General features: G+C 44.0%; 1 protein-coding gene across 22 annotated transcripts in view; it reads right to left on the bottom strand.

Moving 5' to 3' along the window:
- Positions 1-722: 722 nt before the first annotated feature.
- The window catches only part of WNK1 (WNK lysine deficient protein kinase 1), a 97,523-nt gene continuing 79,793 nt past the window's right edge, over positions 723-18,452 (bottom strand). For 9 of the 22 annotated variants that reach the window (XM_039707923.1, XM_039707922.1, XM_039707917.1 and 6 more), the window contains 11 exons: positions 17,599-17,682; positions 14,568-14,654; positions 13,844-13,913; positions 12,305-12,384; positions 11,148-11,809; positions 10,137-10,339; positions 8,926-9,120; positions 7,670-7,762; positions 5,316-5,357; positions 2,130-2,317; positions 723-1,873 (listed from right to left, as the gene is read on the bottom strand). In XM_039707923.1, the coding sequence (XP_039563857.1) occupies positions 1,559-1,873; positions 2,130-2,317; positions 5,316-5,357; positions 7,670-7,762; positions 8,926-9,120; positions 10,137-10,339; positions 11,148-11,809; positions 12,305-12,384; positions 13,844-13,913; positions 14,568-14,654; positions 17,599-17,682 (2,019 nt within the window). In that variant the 3' untranslated portion in view covers positions 723-1,558. Of the gene's footprint in view, positions 1,874-2,129; positions 2,318-5,315; positions 5,358-7,669; positions 7,822-8,925; positions 9,121-10,136; positions 10,340-11,147; positions 11,810-12,304; positions 12,385-13,843; positions 13,914-14,567; positions 14,655-17,598; positions 17,683-18,452 lie in introns of those variants that run through there. The other 13 variants (XM_039707929.1, XM_039707928.1, XM_039707916.1 and 10 more) reach the window with 9 other exon arrangements.

An 18,452-nucleotide genomic window follows, 5' to 3' on the forward strand; every position in this document is an offset into this window, starting at 1 on the left:
CAGTACAGGTACTAAGAGGTGACAAGTGACAGACAGTGACAGTCCTGGTACCAGCTTGAAATTTGTTAAGAGTGAACAAAATTGTAAATCCTCCAAGTAAGACAGAGGAAACTTCTTGATGCCGGCTGCTTCAAGTACATCCATTGCCGGCAATGGACGTTGCACCAGGACAGTCTGTTCCTGGCTTAAATGAATTTTACCAAAAATAAAAGGTAAGAAAAGCAATCCCAGCAGACAAGCCCAAGCCAACAAGCAATGGCACCTCTCCCTCAAGTCACATCCTGACCAAACATCTTTACCACTTCACAGCTGGAGTCAAACTGCATCTTCAGTTGGGCCTTTCCCAAAGACACACGTTCTCCCCGTCCTCTCTCCGTTTCTGACCCAGCCCTCCTGCCTCCAGAGCCAATATTGGTTAGGTCTCGTTGTAGCTTCACCTGCACCCCTCCGTCCCAGCCCACCTGGCCCCTGTCACCCCACACGTTCAGCTCTGCCCGCCTGGATCAGTTTCCCACTCGCAGAACTCGCCCCGCAGCCTCGGTGACCTCCCCTCCACCTCCTGCTCCAACGTCCCGGGCGCTGGGCACCAACATCCTGCCCTCACCTGCCCTCTGCCCTGGGCTCTGCTGGGAAGACGACGCTAAACTGCAGAAGCAAGAGAAGTCCAAGGCACTAAAATATCCAGCAAGCATACTGGGAGAACAGACAAGTATTCAAGTACATTAATTTATACAATTTTACATTCACATTTATTTATCTAATACAATGAAAATACAAAGGAAAAAGTTAAAGTGTCTCCAATAAGTATAAGGATATAGCTAGCTTTTTTTCCCATTTTTTCTTTTTAACTTTTTTAACCCTCTATATTCCACTCATTTTTAAACTACTGTTGTCCAACAACATTTATATAATCACAGTGTTTCCACATCAAAACTGATGGTAAGTACATGTCCGCAGGGAACTTTAAAAATTTTTTTAACAATTTAAATTGCTCTAATGCTGCAGTCAAAGCTGTTAATATCTTACTTAAAGCAGTAATGACCTATCAAGCACGGGCTGCACCACAAGTCCATTCGTGTGCCCCATCATTTCAGAGCCAGATACTATTGACTGGGGACAGGGAGAGGAGGGGAATTTGGACAGCTTTTTCTGGATCTTGGTTCTTCAGGAAGAGGCGAGAAGCATGCTAAAGCCTCATGCTAGGGTTCAGCTCTCCCACCTCCACACGTGTGGATTCAGCCTCCAACCAGAAATATTTAACAGCAAGACTGTATGAACTGACCCCCTGCCTTCTGCTCACAGCTCTCGCTCCACACGAGAGCCGCCCCCCTCGGTGGAAAGCACTGTCCCATCACAAGGATGCTGATCATCCTCCTCCCCCTTCCACGTGTGTGGGGAAACTCCCGCTACAGAGAGTTGACAGCAATGGTTGCAAAAGAGAAATTCATTCCCAGTCTGGCAAGCTACCAGTTCATTGCAGCACTAGTAGTGATACAGGGCCCCATCTCCCTCCCCACGTCCTGTCCCGAGGTGTAGCCAGCAGGGTCTCTGGGCACGGCTAAGTGGTCCGCAGGTTGGAGCCTGGAGGGTTGCTGACAGACTTTTGCAAATTGCTGATGTTGAAGCTTTGCAAAGAGGTGGCCCCCACGGGCTGGAACTGGCCGAGCTGTGGTGGTGCCGGCCCCCCTGCCCCGCTCCAGGGCGGGGGGAAGGACGCGGCTGGGTAACCGTACTGCTGCGGGGGGCACATGGCCTTGCTGAAGGGACCTAAAGAGGTAGCTGATGCTGCAGGGATGGGTGTAGCACCCAGGGAAGATGTCATAGAGATACAGAGCTGACCTGGTGCCGAGAATTTTCTTGCCATTCCAGGGCCCTGAAAGGTAATCCAACAACCAAGAGAACTTTAACTGTGTGACTTCAAAAACCACCAGTCCAGCCCGTGGTCTGCAATCCCCTCCCCGTGGGTATTTGTCCCTCCCCTTTAGTTTTCCCCCTCCCTTGCAGAGCAGGCAGTACATCCTCCACGTGAAGAGCCAGCCAGCAGTGCCCTAGAGCTGCTGCCCCAGCTGTGCTCTGGCTATGTCTGAAACCCCAGGGAGACAGAAGAACACCCATGGGTCACACCTCACCTCGTAGTTGCTGTGCCCTTTGCCAACTTTCTTGCCAGACAGGTTCATGGCGTCCCGAGCCCAGTTGTCCACCAGCTTGTGCAGGTCATCTGTGAAGGTGCCCTTGCGGCTCGAGGCGATGGCCGTGGGCTGGCTCTGGGGAGCCTGGCTGTTCACTGCAGCCCCCACTGTGTTGGTGCTGCTGGTCCCTACAAACACAAACACAGCCATCACAACCTGGCTCACAGCTGGCCTGCCTCTAGTGCATTCAGTAACTGTGGTAATGGCACACCAAGAGTTAAAACGCCATGCAAATTAATTCTGAGTTTCAATTCCAGGACACACTGAAGTGGGAACTGCAAGGACTCCTACAGGCATTTTCTCAGATTCAGAGTTTTTCACAGATAGGTTTGCTTTGCAAGAAGTGCTGCAAGTGGTCATCCTAAGAGGGGAGTGGTGACAACCTACAGGTCTTTGTAGAAGAAAAAGGACATTAGATTTCAGCACTGAGTGACAGTACAGGCACGTCGCTCTCTCATCCTACACCTTTTCATCAGCAGCAACCACTACTGGTACAGGTCAGTTCCATCTTGGGGGGCAATGCTGGATGCTGAACAAGGAGCAGTAAAATCAGCATTCCCAGCTGCTCTGTAGCAAATTATCTCCACTTTGTGAAATGAAGAGAAAAATTCACCCAGTTTACCAAAAGAAAAAAAATCCCCAGCCAGAAAGAGCTGCTGTTGTTTCCCACAGCTGCCATACTTATGTTCTTGAGGATAACCAAATGGGACTGTCTTCATCCACTAAACGGCCAGGATCTGCAGGGAAGGTCTGCACTGCATTAAATTTTGCTTTTTGCCTCTAAAAGCATTTTTTTGCCATTATGTTCAGATTTCCTCAGTCAGAAGAATAAGCATTTGAGATACAAACAACTAACAGCTTTAAGAAGGCAGAAGTGAGGGTATTCCTCAGACAAGCTGACAGGTTTCTCTTTCCACTGCAAGAACACAAAACCCCTTCACATAAATGCCAGGTTTCAGTTCTGCTGGAAAGCTTGCTGCACATTATCTGTTGGGGGAGAATCAACCTAGAAGCTTTGTTTTGGATAGCTTTCCTATGCCACTCGTATTTGTAAACAAGCAACTGCACTCCAATCTAGGTTTTCAAAAGGCAGACCTCATAACACAAAGCAGAGAAGTCATGTATTACCTAGGATCCTAAATTCCCAGCAGTACTGCAAAGTATCCTCATTTACAGCTGTGGAAGTGCCAGTTAACCACTACGGCAGACCCAACAACAAAATCAGCATCAGCAGGGCTAAAGACAGCACTGCTTGCACTCATCCTCACCTATTCCTCAAGTTCCTCAAATATTTCTACTTGCTCCCTCAGGAGACTGCACCTGGGAAATCCATGAAAACCTGAGTTTATGGCAGGCATTTCTGAAGGGAAGCCATTTAGAGGTGGAACACAGAAATGCCAGCAATGAACGTCACATCTCTCTTGCAAAGGCCAAATGACAGAATCCCTGTCTCTTGCCTGGCAGTTCCTTCATCTGTCCCACTTTCCCTGGCCACCAGCCACATTCCTTGCCACCACTGTATCAAAGAAAGAACTGGTTCCAAAGCCCTGCAGGAATGTTTCGTACTGAGGAGTGGATTAGGAAGGTGACATACTTACTATGCAGGACAAATAAAGTGTTACTGCCTCTAGTAGTGCTGAGGAGGGAAGGACACAGATTGATCCCACCAGTTCCAGCTCAAGCATGGAAGTGGCTCCCGGGCTGGCTGCCCACAGGGGTTGTTAGTGGGGGCAGACATGCGAGAACACACGGCAAGGGAAGAAAAAGGTTCCCTGAGCAGGAGTGAGGCTGCAGCACTGATGGAGAGCAGCAGGGACACTCTGGGTGGTGCAAGGAAGGTCTGCTGTGGAATAACAAGAACCTTAAGCATGCATGGTGTGGGAAGGGCTCTGGATACAATTTAATAAGAGCAATGATGTGAGAGGTAAAGTTAAGTACAAATGAGGCAAAAGCAAGGAAGAGTTACTTGGGGGAGGGGGAACACTGCCAAAACCAGTAAATCACATTCCACCATGAGGTTCATGCAGGAATTGACACACTTGCTCTCATCCTCTTCAGGATGGCCAGCATCCACTTGTGCTATTTCACATTTCCACTTTAATCACTGAGTATTCTGGATCCTGGACCTACACCAGAGAGCTTCCTCAGGTTATGGAAGGGGGAGAGTTAATCAAGGCATATACTATAGCACATTCAGCTGAAGAGATGAAAGATCCCTTGGGGGAGTTTAAGAGTTTTCCAAAGAACTAGACTGGTTCAAGGTGACAAATGCTGCCAGAGCTTTGTCTCCCAAAGTGACTTTGTCAGAGAGCTCCTGTCTCAGGTCAAAGACACACTGGCCTACAGCATCAGAGCTGAGCTCTCACCTAAGGTCCACTTAAAACTGACTTCTCAGGAATTTTACATTTGAGCTCTGACACACTCACTGCCTGCAGAAACTGCCATCCAGAAGAGGCTGAAAAGCAAGTGCTTCAACTTGTGGCATTCATGGAAACAACCCCCACATTCCTGCTCGGTCACAGCAGCCATCCCCAGTTCTGCTCTGACATGAGGGATCTGAAGTGAAACAGGCTCTCTCTCTCCAGCCCACTACCTAAAATGCCTTAATTCTGCTCTTGGATATTTCCCCCCTATAAACCACAGTCAAATGACACCTTTAAAACAGTCTTAAATGGCATGTGCACACACAGGCTTTTCTGAACATCTCTTGCTTTGGGAGACACACTGGAGATCTCTGATGGCTTACTCTTAGGCTTTTAAAACATTGGAGGAGTGTCTGCAATTGGATCCACCACTGAGGTGATAAACCCCATCAAATCCCAACCCAAGCAGCTGCTCTGAGTACAGCTCCAGCAGGTTACAGTGAGCAACTGACCCTGATATTGCTCTCAGGAGCGAGAGCAGAGCTGCACAGGGAGGGGGAGGTTCTGCCTGCCTCCATTCTGCTGCAAGAGCAGCACCAGACTAGCCAATATCTAAGGACAGAGCACACATTAGAGGGCATAACACAGACAGACAGATGCTGTGCTGGAGACAGAGTCAGGGACATAAGGCTTCAGTGACCAGGAAAAGCTGATGAATAGATTTACAATCAGGAATTGGAGATAACAGAAATAAGATAATTACTACAGAGCTGGTTGCAAGGACAGACTTTTTTCACCATCTTCCCTGAAGCACAAAGAGAGAGTAATTTGTTAAAGATAAGAGAAACAGTGAGAAATGTTTAGTATCAGGAAACATTACAAAAAGCTTGGTGAGAAACAGAGGACACAGCACAGCAGGGCTTTAACAGTCACTACTGGGACATTCTAGACAAACTCAAAGACTCGTCTGACAGTTTAATCACAAAGAGAAGAGGCCCAGCCTCCTACATTTATTCTTCATAATTCCCAAACCATTGTGAAGAATGTCAGGAGACACTGAGGTCACAACTGCTATCAAACAGTCACAACTGTGGCTGTTATCACAGAAGGAAAAGCAAGTACATCTTCCATTTTTGCCAGGAAGTAGGAAGCATTTTACAACTATCAAATTTCAACCAGCAACAGATTTATTTGATAGGTCAAGTGCTTTTAGTTTGTCACCTTCTTTTCTCAGATGTGTGAAAACAATTCAGACATTCCCTGCCAAGCTGTACCACTCTGTTTCTCCAGCTGCACAGTTAAAAGCATCAACCACTGCACTGTTTCCTCAACAGCACTGATTCCAACCCAGTATCTTCTCCAGCTGTCACTCTCCACAGCACTCTGCAACAGCACTTCAAGGACCAGGCTCCAGGAAGCAAGCAGCCTGCAGCAAGCCAGGTGCCAGGCCAAGCTGAGCCATGCCAAGCACCACCTGCTTTTACAGGACAGCTACAACACTCTTTTCAGAAGGAATCTGTTTCCCTTAGCATCAGTCCCAGAAGCAAGAGATACACATGCCAAAGGACTCTTACAGCCAGATGATGGCCAATTCACAGCAAGCCTAGGCCTTGGAAGTGAATTATACTCTCATATATTCAGTTCAGTGTCAATTCTAGACACAGACTGGCTGTTCTTCATATTCCTTTCCACCAAAAAAGGACAGGCCAGACTAACAAATTTTAAGTAGACTATCAATTTTAAGTTAGCTTTAATAAGAATTTAACTTCTTCCAAGAAAGGAATGTTAAATCTGGATAGTGCAGATGTCAGTGCACATCTGCACCTTTATACAGCAAAAACATTTAAAGCTGCTAAATTTGAAAAATTAAATCATTTTAGCTTAGATCCCAAACCCAGTGAAGTGGGTTAGAGTTAGTGCACAACTGAACAGCCAGGAAGATGTTTCCCTCCCTTTCTCAGAGGATGGGGCTGGTTGCATTGCAGCTGTCTCTGCAGAAGGGCAGGCCCAGCTCCCACACACAGCCCTGGCTCAGCTGAGCCCTGCCAAGCACAGCAAGACAGATGATGCACATGTGTGGTACTGCCATGCAGTGCAGAGCTCCTGACAGCACTCCAAACTTCCTCACATCGAGTCATTCCAGAGGGTAGGAAACAAATGTCACACATTTAAAGACTCCAGCCTGCAGAAGCAGCATAGGAGATGTTGCAGCACTCCCAATAAAAAGCATCACACCAGCAGCCTTGGCTCAAGCATATTGTTATTTCAGCCACATCAGAAGTTTGAGGCTCTCTTGTAAGTCTGGCCTAATGTAAGTACAAATGAGAGGATTTTGAAAAGAGCTGCAAGCTAGCTTGTGAGGGCTGACAGGATGTCTGGAAATGTCTATTTACCCACCTTTACTGCTACTTGTTTTACATTTAATATATCTCCAATTCACAGGAAAAACTTCCAAACCTCAGCCCATTAGTAGGTAAGATTCTTTTGAGTTAGCCTGGAATTACTCTCTAATTATTTTAAAACCCTTTAACACTTGGATCTTTAGCTAGCCATCTGTTAATGAACACAAGTCGTCACTACAAGCTGCCTACAGGTGGCATCAAAGCTCTGCACTGTCACCAGCTTTGGTGCTGGGAGCGTGGGGACACACACCCAACTTGTGCTGCAAGCACACTGCCAGGGAGGGCAACACTCCCCCCACCACTGCTGAAGTGTCCAGCTAAGGGATAACCTGGAAAACAAACTTTCCTCACTCTTCCACTAGAAAGATTACCCCCCTGCAAGTCTCATGTCATCTAACATATGCTGAAGCAAAATTACCAATGTGCCCTGCTAAGTCTCCCCAGTTTGTGTCATTTCACTGACCTGTCCTGAAAGTTTCCTCTCATTAGAGAAAATGAGTGCTTGTTACAGTGAGTTTAACAGCAGAGAACACCTAACAGGAGAACCCAAACTTCTAAAGGTGTGCTAAGAGCAGCTGAGCTGAGCCATGGGATGGCAGGGAATACAAGGTGACAGATGAGGATGGGCTGCATGAAACAGATCCAAGCAGCAGAAACAAAAACCAAAAAAGACAAAACAAAAAACAGACAAGGAAGGAGTAAAGGTGTTACACACAAAGAGCCAAGCAGGGCGTACTCAGAAATCGGGTCCTCCTGCCACCAGGCTTGAAGGTCACTCTCTCAGATGCACAGTTAAACTTCGCACAGCCTGTGAGAAAACAAGAACAGGGAGAACAGAGAAAGGAGAGGAGAGGAGACAGAACACCACTACAAGATGTTAGCAACTTGAAGTTGGAAGGATGAAATGCAATCACAACACACAAGAATAAGTCTCAAAGTGTGGACCAAGGAGTACAGAGACAATATACGGAGTGAAGAGACTCCCTCCATCACCTCCAGACATGAGGCCACTGCTACTCTCCAGGACATAACCCAACTACAAAGTTGCAATCTATAGGAAAGCCAAATCCTGGCAAAAACACCCATTTTTTAAATGGCACTGCACAATTCTGGATGCAGGGAGATGATTCAAGTAGCTCCAAAAAGCCTGAAACAGTTCCTAAAAAAGCTCTATAGGAAATTCTTCCTTAATGTCCATTTGATTTTCTGTATGCACTTCTTCAGTTTCAGCAAAAACACACATTAGAATTGATTTTCAAAAAGATGTGCGAAGGGAAAAAAGCCTACACCAGCTAAGTTCAGAAAAGTAAAGGAATCATCACCTAATGACAAGCAAAAAAAGCCCTCCTCACGGAATAAATCAGAGCTGTGCCTGAGAGATTATTTGATAACATACTAATAACAAGCTACCCACTACTTGAGAAACCTGAGTACATGACCAATTTACTACTCCCACCATTTCATCCTCCTACACTGACTCTTCCTTCCAGGATAATTCACAGTTAAAGAACATGAGCCTGTTTTTACCTTTTACTGTTAACAACTCCATTGACAGAAACAGCCAAACCAGCTAGGAAGTCTAAAGGGACTAAGACTCCAAGTCTTTGGAAACTTCCAATGATTTCAGTTATCTGTTAATATCAAACCTGTTCTGTCCCTTCCTTGGTGTGATTTCCAACCCTCAATCTCATTGCTCTTTTCCTGTGAGCCAACACCTTTCCCAGGCCAGCAGAACTTCACTGCCACCACCCCACTGCACTTTCTGGTGCTGTCCTTGGGGTTTCAGACCTTCAACCACCTCACACTTCCCTGAATGAGAAACTACAAACCCAGCTGCAAACAACATCCTTAACAGCCTCCACACATAACCTGGGAACCCCAGAGCTACTTTACACCAGGTATTAAAAATCAAGTGTCATGAAGCCAACCCTTCATTTCCACTAATTCCACTAATTGCATCTGGAGTCTTACCTTGGCCTGGCGCCGAAAGGCTCGGTACCGACAGGGCACCATCACTGGTGAAGGCAGAGTAGAGATTCTCACTGGAAGGTGAAGGTTTGAGGGGCTGCAACAAATGGTTCTGCCCAGTCTCTGGCACACTGCCAGGAGGATGAAGGGTCTGCTGAGGGGGCAAGACTGATGGTGCACTTTGAGCTGACAGGTTGCCTAGAGGAAAAAGGAAGGCAGAAAGTGTTGGTTTGTGTACATTTTTGAGCCTGATCAAGCATGGCAATCCAGGCAAGTGAAGGAGAGGCAGGGGGAGAGAACTACTCCAGTTTCTGAGAAAGCAGTAAGACCAGAAAAATTCCTCAGTTTTAAGACAACTCTGTGGTGGTTTATATGCTCACAGAGCTCCTCTATCACACAGCAAAACAGAAATGAGCAGCCAGGGTGAGTGGATACAGAAATCTCAGCATGACATGGAATTATCAAAGTGAATACACAAGAAGCAGTATCAAATATTTCTGCTGGCACTGCTGGCCCTCCAACACTGTTTGCTCCTGCTACAGGATTGGAGAATCTCCAATTACCCAGAAAGTATCTGTCACACACGTCACCCAATCAGTAAACAGAACTAGTTCCTGAGTTCTGTCTATCAGAAAAATGGTCTTAGTAAGAAAGGAAGCCTTGACAATTGAAACTGAATCTCAATCTGTAAGTACAACAAATCTTCAATTCCATGAAAAAAGGCACTATTTTAATATCCATCAACTGTGAGTTTCTGCAGTGTAAGGACACCAGTAATACCACGCTTAAGTGGTACTAAATTAGGAAAAAAAGTCTCTGCAGATGAATAAAGAGACCAGACCCATTCTGCAAAATCAGTTTCAGGAGGGAACAAGCACAGTTTACCTTTAAAAAACAAACTTTTCTGCCATACTGTAAATTTACACTTTTCTTCCCAGACAGAGCCCAATGACTATTATCTAAAAAACACAAATCACAACTTTAAAACTGCTCTTACAGAACAATGTCACAGTACTTTTCAGTGGACTGAAAAAGTCCCAAGCAAGACTACCAAACAGCAAAAGTAATTTCAAAAATGATAAAAGAAATTCAGGGGGGAACTGGTACACACACACACACTCTCCTCAAAAGAAAACAGAGAGAGACACAGCTCTAAGAATGAGAGATGGTACTTGGTCTATTTTATCTGCTACCAATACTGAAGGAAGCCTCACCTGATAGCTGAGGGCTTTTATGTCCCTGGGAGCTGCTACGACTGGACTTGCTGCCTTTTCCTTTCGTAGGTCGTCTCCTCCTTCCTGAAAGGGGTGCAGCTGGGGGAATAATTACTGCAGGTGGAGCCTTTCCAAGTTTCACATAGAGTGACTCAATCTCCTGCTTCTGGCGGCTCTGCAGCTCCTGGATCTCTTTAAGGTGCCTAACAAGTTACAAAACAGTGGGATTTACAAGAATTCTGTGTATACACATAGAGACAAACAATTCCTCCCCTCCAGTCAAGCCTGAGCTGTTTCTTTGGTCAAACTCTCTAACATTTAAGAAAGTAGTAAATACATCTTTTCCACTAAATAATAACCACTGAGCACACATGGCAGAACACTTGCCATCTTCCAGTGTGCTCTAGCCCTGGCTAGAATTCCAAAACTAAGTTCCCAACGTTGCAATCACAAAACCAGAGTAAACAGGAGTACAAAAAAAGCATTCAAATGCTACAGGAATAGCTAGATTACTCATTTTCTGAGATATATGGCCTTGGAGACTTCTACACTGGTATTGCCTTACAATTTGTTTCAAAGCAGTTACATACACAGGATTTAAAACTGCCAGCCACCCTAAAAAATAGTTCAACTTTCAGTATAAATAAATTAGTAGGTCACATTGCTTCACTTCCAAATTCTTCTCTGAGCCAACAAGGTCTCTTCAGGAAAAGAACCATTAGAAATGCCAGAAAAGCAGATCAGAAATGCACAGACTTGTGTGTCATTTTCAAACAACACTATGTTTTTCCCACTCACTCCTGTGATATGCCAAACCTTTCTTAGATCTACAGTCTTATCCATATCTTTTGTTACAACTGTATACTGCTTTTCACTAATGAACCTTACTTCCCACATAAATGCTGGCGTTGACTCCTGACACTTAGCAAAGGCTAAGGGATGTAGAGGTGAAATTCATATCAATCCTGTCACATCTATTCCATACATCACCCCCCAAAGAAAAAGCCTTACTTCTCCCGCAACCGACGGAGTTCCAGCTTCAAGTCTTCATCTTCAATATCCGACTCATTGTCACTGCTCATGTAGGAAGAGTTGAAGGAGTTGCTAAGGCTCTGAACAGGGAGGCTGATCTTCGATCCCAGGTGCTGGACAGAGTCTGGGCTCCCTGAGCCATCATCCAAATCCTTAGCCATTCCACTGAGAAAAGCGACCTCCGGATCAGAGGATGGACCGTTCATGTGTGGGGACTGCCTCGACTCCAACTCTTTCTTGGGAGCTGCAGCTGAAGAAGCAACTTGTTCCAAGCCCACAGAGAGAGGAAGAGTCATTGGCTCCTTCTCAGCACAGCTGACCTCATCCCGAGCCTTCGACACGGAGAAGCGTCCCACTTGATCCGTCGCTGTCGTCACCTGGAAGCGCCCAACCTTGGTGGCCTGAGCAGCATCTCCCGGCAGTGGCAGCCCGGGAGCTGCCTCGGGAATGCCATCCACCACATCCAAGGAGGCAGCAGCAGCCACGGCCCCGCTCTTCCTGCTCTCAGCCTGCTTTACCAGCGTGCTCTCTGGGCTACTGCCAGAAAGGCTTGAGGAATCAGTGGAGGTGGTTTCAAATTGCACTGGCTTCGTGTCAGGTTTGTCACCCTCTTTTAGCACATCATCCACTGCCACCGATACCTAGAATAGAAATACAATCATGCAGACTTCCTTAGTTTTTTCCTTAATATGATGCTTTTATTTCCCTTAATGGTAAGATGCATCTGAGTGGGGAGAATAACTCATTTCCTAGGTATGCCACAAAGCAAGCCACTGCTTCCCTCCAGGCAAAACACTGCCACACAAAGCAGCACTTCTTGTAATCTAGAGGATTAACTCCAAGAAACAGCCTCAGATGGGGCCTCCTTCACCAACAGGACATAATACAGTGAACATCCCAGCCCTGTTAGTGACAGAGCAGCCTAACATTAAGGACCAAGGCCAACAGCTAAGGCCTGCTGTGATGAAACCCTGTATTCACAACTCCAGACCTGCACAGACTGAATGGAAACAGCATCTGCAGACCTGCTTTCACAAGCTCTGCATGGACAGCCAAGTCCTGCACATGGCACGCTGAGCTGGCACTACCAGGAACCACCCCAAGGTGCTGTACCCAGTGAGTTTAGCAGCTGGTACCTGAAACCGTCCCATCTTCAGCACACTGGCTCCTGCTGCAGCAGCCACAGCACCGCTGTCTCCATCACCTGCTGCCAAAACTTAGGAAAAGGAGAATGGGGTTAAGACAACAATGAGCAATAAATTATTTCAACTCCAACCATTTCTTTATATGTACTTCAAATTCAACTATCTGTTAACTCCAAAGAGGCTTCTAGACTCATAGCACCGTATTAATTATTAATGTTAAGTTGAAGCATTTTTCTACAAAGCTTTCCTGCACAGTGTATTTGCCAAAACTACACTTTTAGGCAACAGTAAAAAAGGCACAATGATTTCAAACAGAGATGTGAAATAGACAAATATTTAAAAATAGAGCTTTATGAAATTGGTTCAATACTCAGAGTGACTACCTAAATTTCACAAACACTGGGAACAGCTATTCACCAAAAAGGGACAAGTTGAAGAAATGCTATAAACCACATTTACTCAAAGCAGTCTATCTGAAGTTCTCCAAGTTGCACTCTCAGGTGTCAGCTCCTCATTTCGTTGCTGTGTGCACTGGCAGTGTAAAGTTACAAAGCTGAGAAATAACATTCTATTTTTAAATCAGTTCTATTGGACAGCTTGCACTGTTTATTAAGCAACTTCCCAGTTTGTTTACCTTTACCTTCTAAATTTAAAAGACAAAACCCAACTAACCTATAGCAGACTAATGAATTCTACATCATAGTTCATCAATGTCCTAAAATAAGAGTACATAATTTATCTTCCTTCACAGTTTTATGGGCTTCTGAAGGTTTGTTATTCAACTTCAGAGACACATACATGTTAAATAGTGTTTGCTAGACAGCTCAAGAAAAAATTTCAGCACCATAGTAAGAGCTTCTTTTAAAATAACGATTTCAAAAATTAAAACAATTAGATGAATACTGATAGGAAAATCTCAGATTATTTTGCAAGTGTTTGGATTCCCCCTCCCAATAACAGATTTGAAAGTCATTGATCATCCAGACTTCAACTGGTGATCATCCAGTCAACCTTCAGTTGCTCTAAAGCAGAAGGAAGCAAGTCTGGGTTTCTTACTACCTTTCTTAAATTTTGAGTAGTTTAACCTTGGCTTCTCTGCTCAAACACAAATGAAACACCCTTAGGGCAAGGGAGAGGTATCCTACATGTAGAACACAGTGTAATGACACAAAATGGGTCCTACTGTTGTTGCCAGGAACATAACACATGATAGAAAACAGCTCCTGCAAGTCCTGATGCTGTACCTTAGCAGCATAGTGGAGATTCTTTTTGGGTCTTAATTTAGCATTTTGGACAGCTTTAAATCCTAAATGAGTCACTACAATATGTAAGTATCTATCATTCCCCCCTCCTCATGGCCTACAAAGGAAAATTTCAGTCTGGCTACTAAAAACCAGTAAGATGCCCTCAAGGAGCTGCCATCCCATGACTTAGTACAAAAGGCTATAACCTTCCAAGTGGTTACTCTGTTCAATTTTGATTTCCATCTCCATGCTGAGAAACCCCCCAAAGTAATCATGGCTGTCTTACCATCCTTCAGACACTGTGTTGCTGTGGACACCGGCCCAGTAACCACTGTTGATGCTACTGAGGGCACAGACTGCAGGTTCAAGGAGGAAAACAAAATAAATTAAAATACTTAGCAGTTTCATTGAATGCAAATAAATCCAGCATACTGCATATTACATAATTTTTTTGCTTCCAACAGGGACAAAGTATGATACATGAAAAGACAAATGTAAGACAAGAGATTTTACAGGCCTTATAACCCTGAGGCTGTGAGCAGATCACCCTTTGGCCTGTGCAGAAATAATGCAGAAATAACCACTTGTATTGTCAGTCATTGTCTTCATTCAGTATCCAAAGCTCTTTAACAGAGGCTTTTAAAATTTCAGATCCACACTTGAACCAGCCCTCCCAAATTGAGACTGACATATCACATATTGCTTTTTTAGTGCTCTTTCCCCTTATTCCACACTCACTTCCATTTCTAGTTTGGTGACATCACCAGAGAAGTTGGAATAACAACTAATACCAAAAAACAGCCTCAGGAAATTACCTAATCTATTGCAATATACAGACTTTCCCGATTTTGGTTGACTCAGTCCCACAAACTGGAAGATGACTCTGAATTTTTATTTTTAAAAGTCTAAATACTGGTGTAGTGATATTAAAGGCAGTGACCTAAGAGTATGACTTTGAAAAAACAGTGAGGTTTTTCAAGACTACTGAACTGCCAACATTGCAAACGTACACAGGCGGGAGCAGATGTCACTGGGACGGTCTCTGGGCTAAGGGTTCTCCTCAGCTGAGCATCCAGATCTTCCAGTGGCTGTTGGGACTGAGGAAAAAAAAAGAGTAAAACAATGTCCCAGCTCAGGAAAAACAGACATATTTAATACTAAAATTTAAAGCACTCAGTACAGCTTCCATATTTCTGTCCAGCTTCCTTCCTACACATTTAGATTTAACATGTACAGTAAGACCTGGAAATAACTCATGCAACACACTTGTTTAAAAACAACAGAAGAGGAAAATTAACTGGAACTTAAAAAAAGAAAAAACTCCACCATATCACTCAAAACCAATCAACCAAGAAAAAACCACCAACCCACAAGTTCTCTCAGAGAGGCTACATAGATGGATTGACTTGAAAAGGATGGAGAGGGGCAGAATCTCTCAAGTATGCTTATTACTTGGATTTCAGCTGTTTCAGTTAGAATACAAGGTGTTTTTCAAACTTGACCAGCTGGATTGGGGAGAGGAAGAGCAGAACATTTTACCTAAAAATATCTTGAAGATAAAAAAAGTCCCAAAATTACTAAATTAGGGCCATGCCCATAAGATACCTTGAAAGAAGAATGTATTGTCAGATACCACTAAGCTGCAACTCTGACCCTACAGAACAGAAATTTTCATCCAAACTTCAGCATTATTAATCTCTCCAAGTACAAAAAAAGCAGCTGTATCTGTTTTTAAAACTGAAGGGGGGATCATGACAACATGAAAATACTACTTTCCATTGAAAGTTAAGAGGTACATAATAGCATAAAGATGCTTTCTAAAGGGTTGCCACATTCTTCCTGACATGTGGATTTCAAAACAAAACTAAAAACCCTGGGAACAATAAAGCCTGTATCAATTCCATTACAGAAAAAAAAGCAGAAGATGCAGACTTGTATGACTCCATTCAGAAATCCAACTGCTTAGTGACAAGTGAGGCAATTTAATCCAACAATGTAAAACAGAGGGGACATGTCACCTGAAATACTAAATAATTCTCATTACTTATGCTCACAAGAAGATATTTGCTACAATTAAACAAATAGCTACCAGAATGATCAGGAAATAAAGATTTCCTTATGGAACAAGGGGACCAAAATGAAACTTGAGATTAATCTAAACACACTTTAAAAAGCAATTAAAGAATAAATAGAACAGGTATTTAAGACTATAGAACAGACTGTTCAAAACTGGTCTTGAGATGACGTGTACTGTGTCTGCAAATTACAAGTCTGCCACTAAGGAAAGGGAAAAAGTTGTGTAATCACCTACTAGTGACAGAAGCAGCACAGAAGGCAAGCCTGTCTACTTTAAGACAGGCCAGTAATTTTCCAGATAGTATTATGTGATAGCAGCAAATGCTCTTAAGAGTCAATTAGATTTGATCCAGTTGGTCTCCTCCAATTTTATTTCTTTCCTAGACAATCCTTCTGGGTTCAAATGAGAAGTGAAATTCAGTAAGTTGTTTGCAAAGGACAAGAAGCAAGGGACCTGTATTTGTGACTCTTCCATGCTACAAACCCTGCCAGAAATACCTATGGCAAACAGGAAGCAGCCCTTTGCAGTGGTACCATGGCTTGAGTCATAGAAGTGGCTACAAGTGCTTTTGAGCTTAGGGGAAAATGCTACTAATATACTGAGTTTCCAGCAATGAAAAGGGCTATGAACTCCATACAACTGATTTTAACTAGCTGTCTCCTGATCCATCTGATAGCTGATCACAGGAAGAATGCAGGTAAGAATTATCACCAAATTGTTGTCTTTTGTTCAGTAAAAGCATGCTTCAGAAAGAACTGACTAAAAGAGATAAACCAGCTTCTGCCTCTGAAATCAGGGGAAAAAACAAGTAGTTTTTTCTTACTCAGTTTGGAGAAAAAGATACCTATTTCCTTGCTACTCACAGGGCAAGAATATGGCTTATAGCTCTAAGATGTAAAAACAATCTACTTTTAGAAAATATTTCAGATGAATAAGCCTTTTCCTTCCAACTCCAGATGCCATCTGCCTTAGTTGTACAAACCACAGAGAATCACAGACTGGGTCAGGCTGGAAGGGACCACAGTGGTCACCTGCTCCCACCTCCCTGCTCAAGCACAGCATTGCATCCAGCTGGTTCCTGGCCATCTCCAAAAAAGGAGGTTTAACACCCTCTCTGGACAATCTGTTCCAGTGCTTGGTCACCAGCACAGGAAAGAAGTTCTTCCTCATGTTCAGGTGGAACCTCTGTGCATCAGTTTCTGCCCAGGGCCTCTTGCTCTATTGCTTGGCACCACCATTTACACACAAAATATCCCAGCTAACCATGGTATACAAGGACAGAGGCTAAGCAGGGGAGGCCACTGCTGCACTTCAAGTCATGTTTATCCTAAAGAGTTCAAAGTTTTGAAAATCTTAAAGCCTAGTGAAATCAGAATGCAGCAGCAGTCACAAAATAAACAAAACAAAAAACAAAAAACAAAACAACACAAAACAAAAATCATCAGAAGAAACAACTAAGCCCCAAAACCTCATGAGCAATTCACAAAGGTAATTTTACATTTTCATACACATTTCACAGCAATACATAGTTTTTCATATTATTTTGCTACTATACTCTTTTCAAGAAGAAAACAGGTTCAAGTTTTATGCACACACTTCACTGCATTATATTTTTTAAAAAAAATATTTCAAGTTCAGATTAACACACTAAAACCCCTAAGCCTGATCAGGCACTGGGTACAGCACCCCAAAGGGCAAGCTGCACAGAATGGTTTGGGTTGGAAGGGATTTTAAAGATCATCCAGTTCCAATGCCCTGCCATGGAACCATGCCCTTCCACTAGACCAGGTCACTCACACCCAGTGCTGAAGCCACTCAGGCTACTGCTACAGTTACACAAAAGGGGTTACTCAGTCAAAAGAAAAGAAAACCAAGAACATTAATAACATGCAACGGAGAGTTTAATTGAAACGTGCTCTCTGAGGGGAAAAGAAGCAGATAAAATCTGCCACGTTGTGTAGCACCTGAGTTAGTGAAGGTCCTGGAAAAGGAGGCAGCTGCTCACTGGATGGAGTGCCAGCCGGAAGGTCAGAACCTATGGGTAGCACCTATGGATAACGAAGAGGAAAGGCGCGTCCGTCAGACATGGAACAACAGAAGGATCAGATACCAAGCTACACTCAGTCACGTCATACAACAGAAGCCTTAACTTTTTTTGTATAGAGAATTCCTTCCTGGACAGTTAGCATAGAGTCTTTAGGGACTTTTGCAACCAAACTGGGGAAAGTTGGCTTTGTTTTCATTTTATAATCCAGATTATCCTTGAGCTGCCACAATTTCCAGTTTAAACAAGCTGTAGTATCCAAGAACAAAGTATCTGGGGGATATTATTTTCAAGTCTGGAAGAAATGCTGAGATAATTCTTTCAAGAAGCTTAATTTCTAAAATGGTGCAAGAATGTACTCAGTCTCCTTACAACAGATCTATGTTAACTGTCCATTAGAAACTGCAAGCTGCATGCTTCCAGCAAATTGTTCCAAGCAGCATGACTTGAGAACAGGAACTGTCAGTGCCTGAGGATGTCTCTGCTTGTTGAGAAACAGATTTGTAGAGCTCTCACACCAATGTTTTCATCCATCACTTCTTTTTGAGCCTGAAAGGTGTTGATGACCCACAGAAGGTGATTAGGCCATGCAACTGGGAAGGGGGAAGGCATCCAGGTTACGTGGAGGAGGTTAGAGAGACCCGAAAGGTTAAAAGGAGGCATCAAAGCCTCCTCACCAGGTCAGACAGCACATTCCAGTTAGTAATTTCCATTGTTAGGGAAGTGGGAAGTTCTAGGAATTAAGCAACCCATTACACAATTTGCAATTCTTAT

This window comes from Passer montanus, unplaced genomic scaffold, assembly GCF_014805655.1.
Source record: "Passer montanus isolate IOZ18808 unplaced genomic scaffold, ASM1480565v1 scaffold20, whole genome shotgun sequence".
NCBI classification, from domain to species: Eukaryota; Metazoa; Chordata; class Aves; order Passeriformes; family Passeridae; genus Passer; species Passer montanus.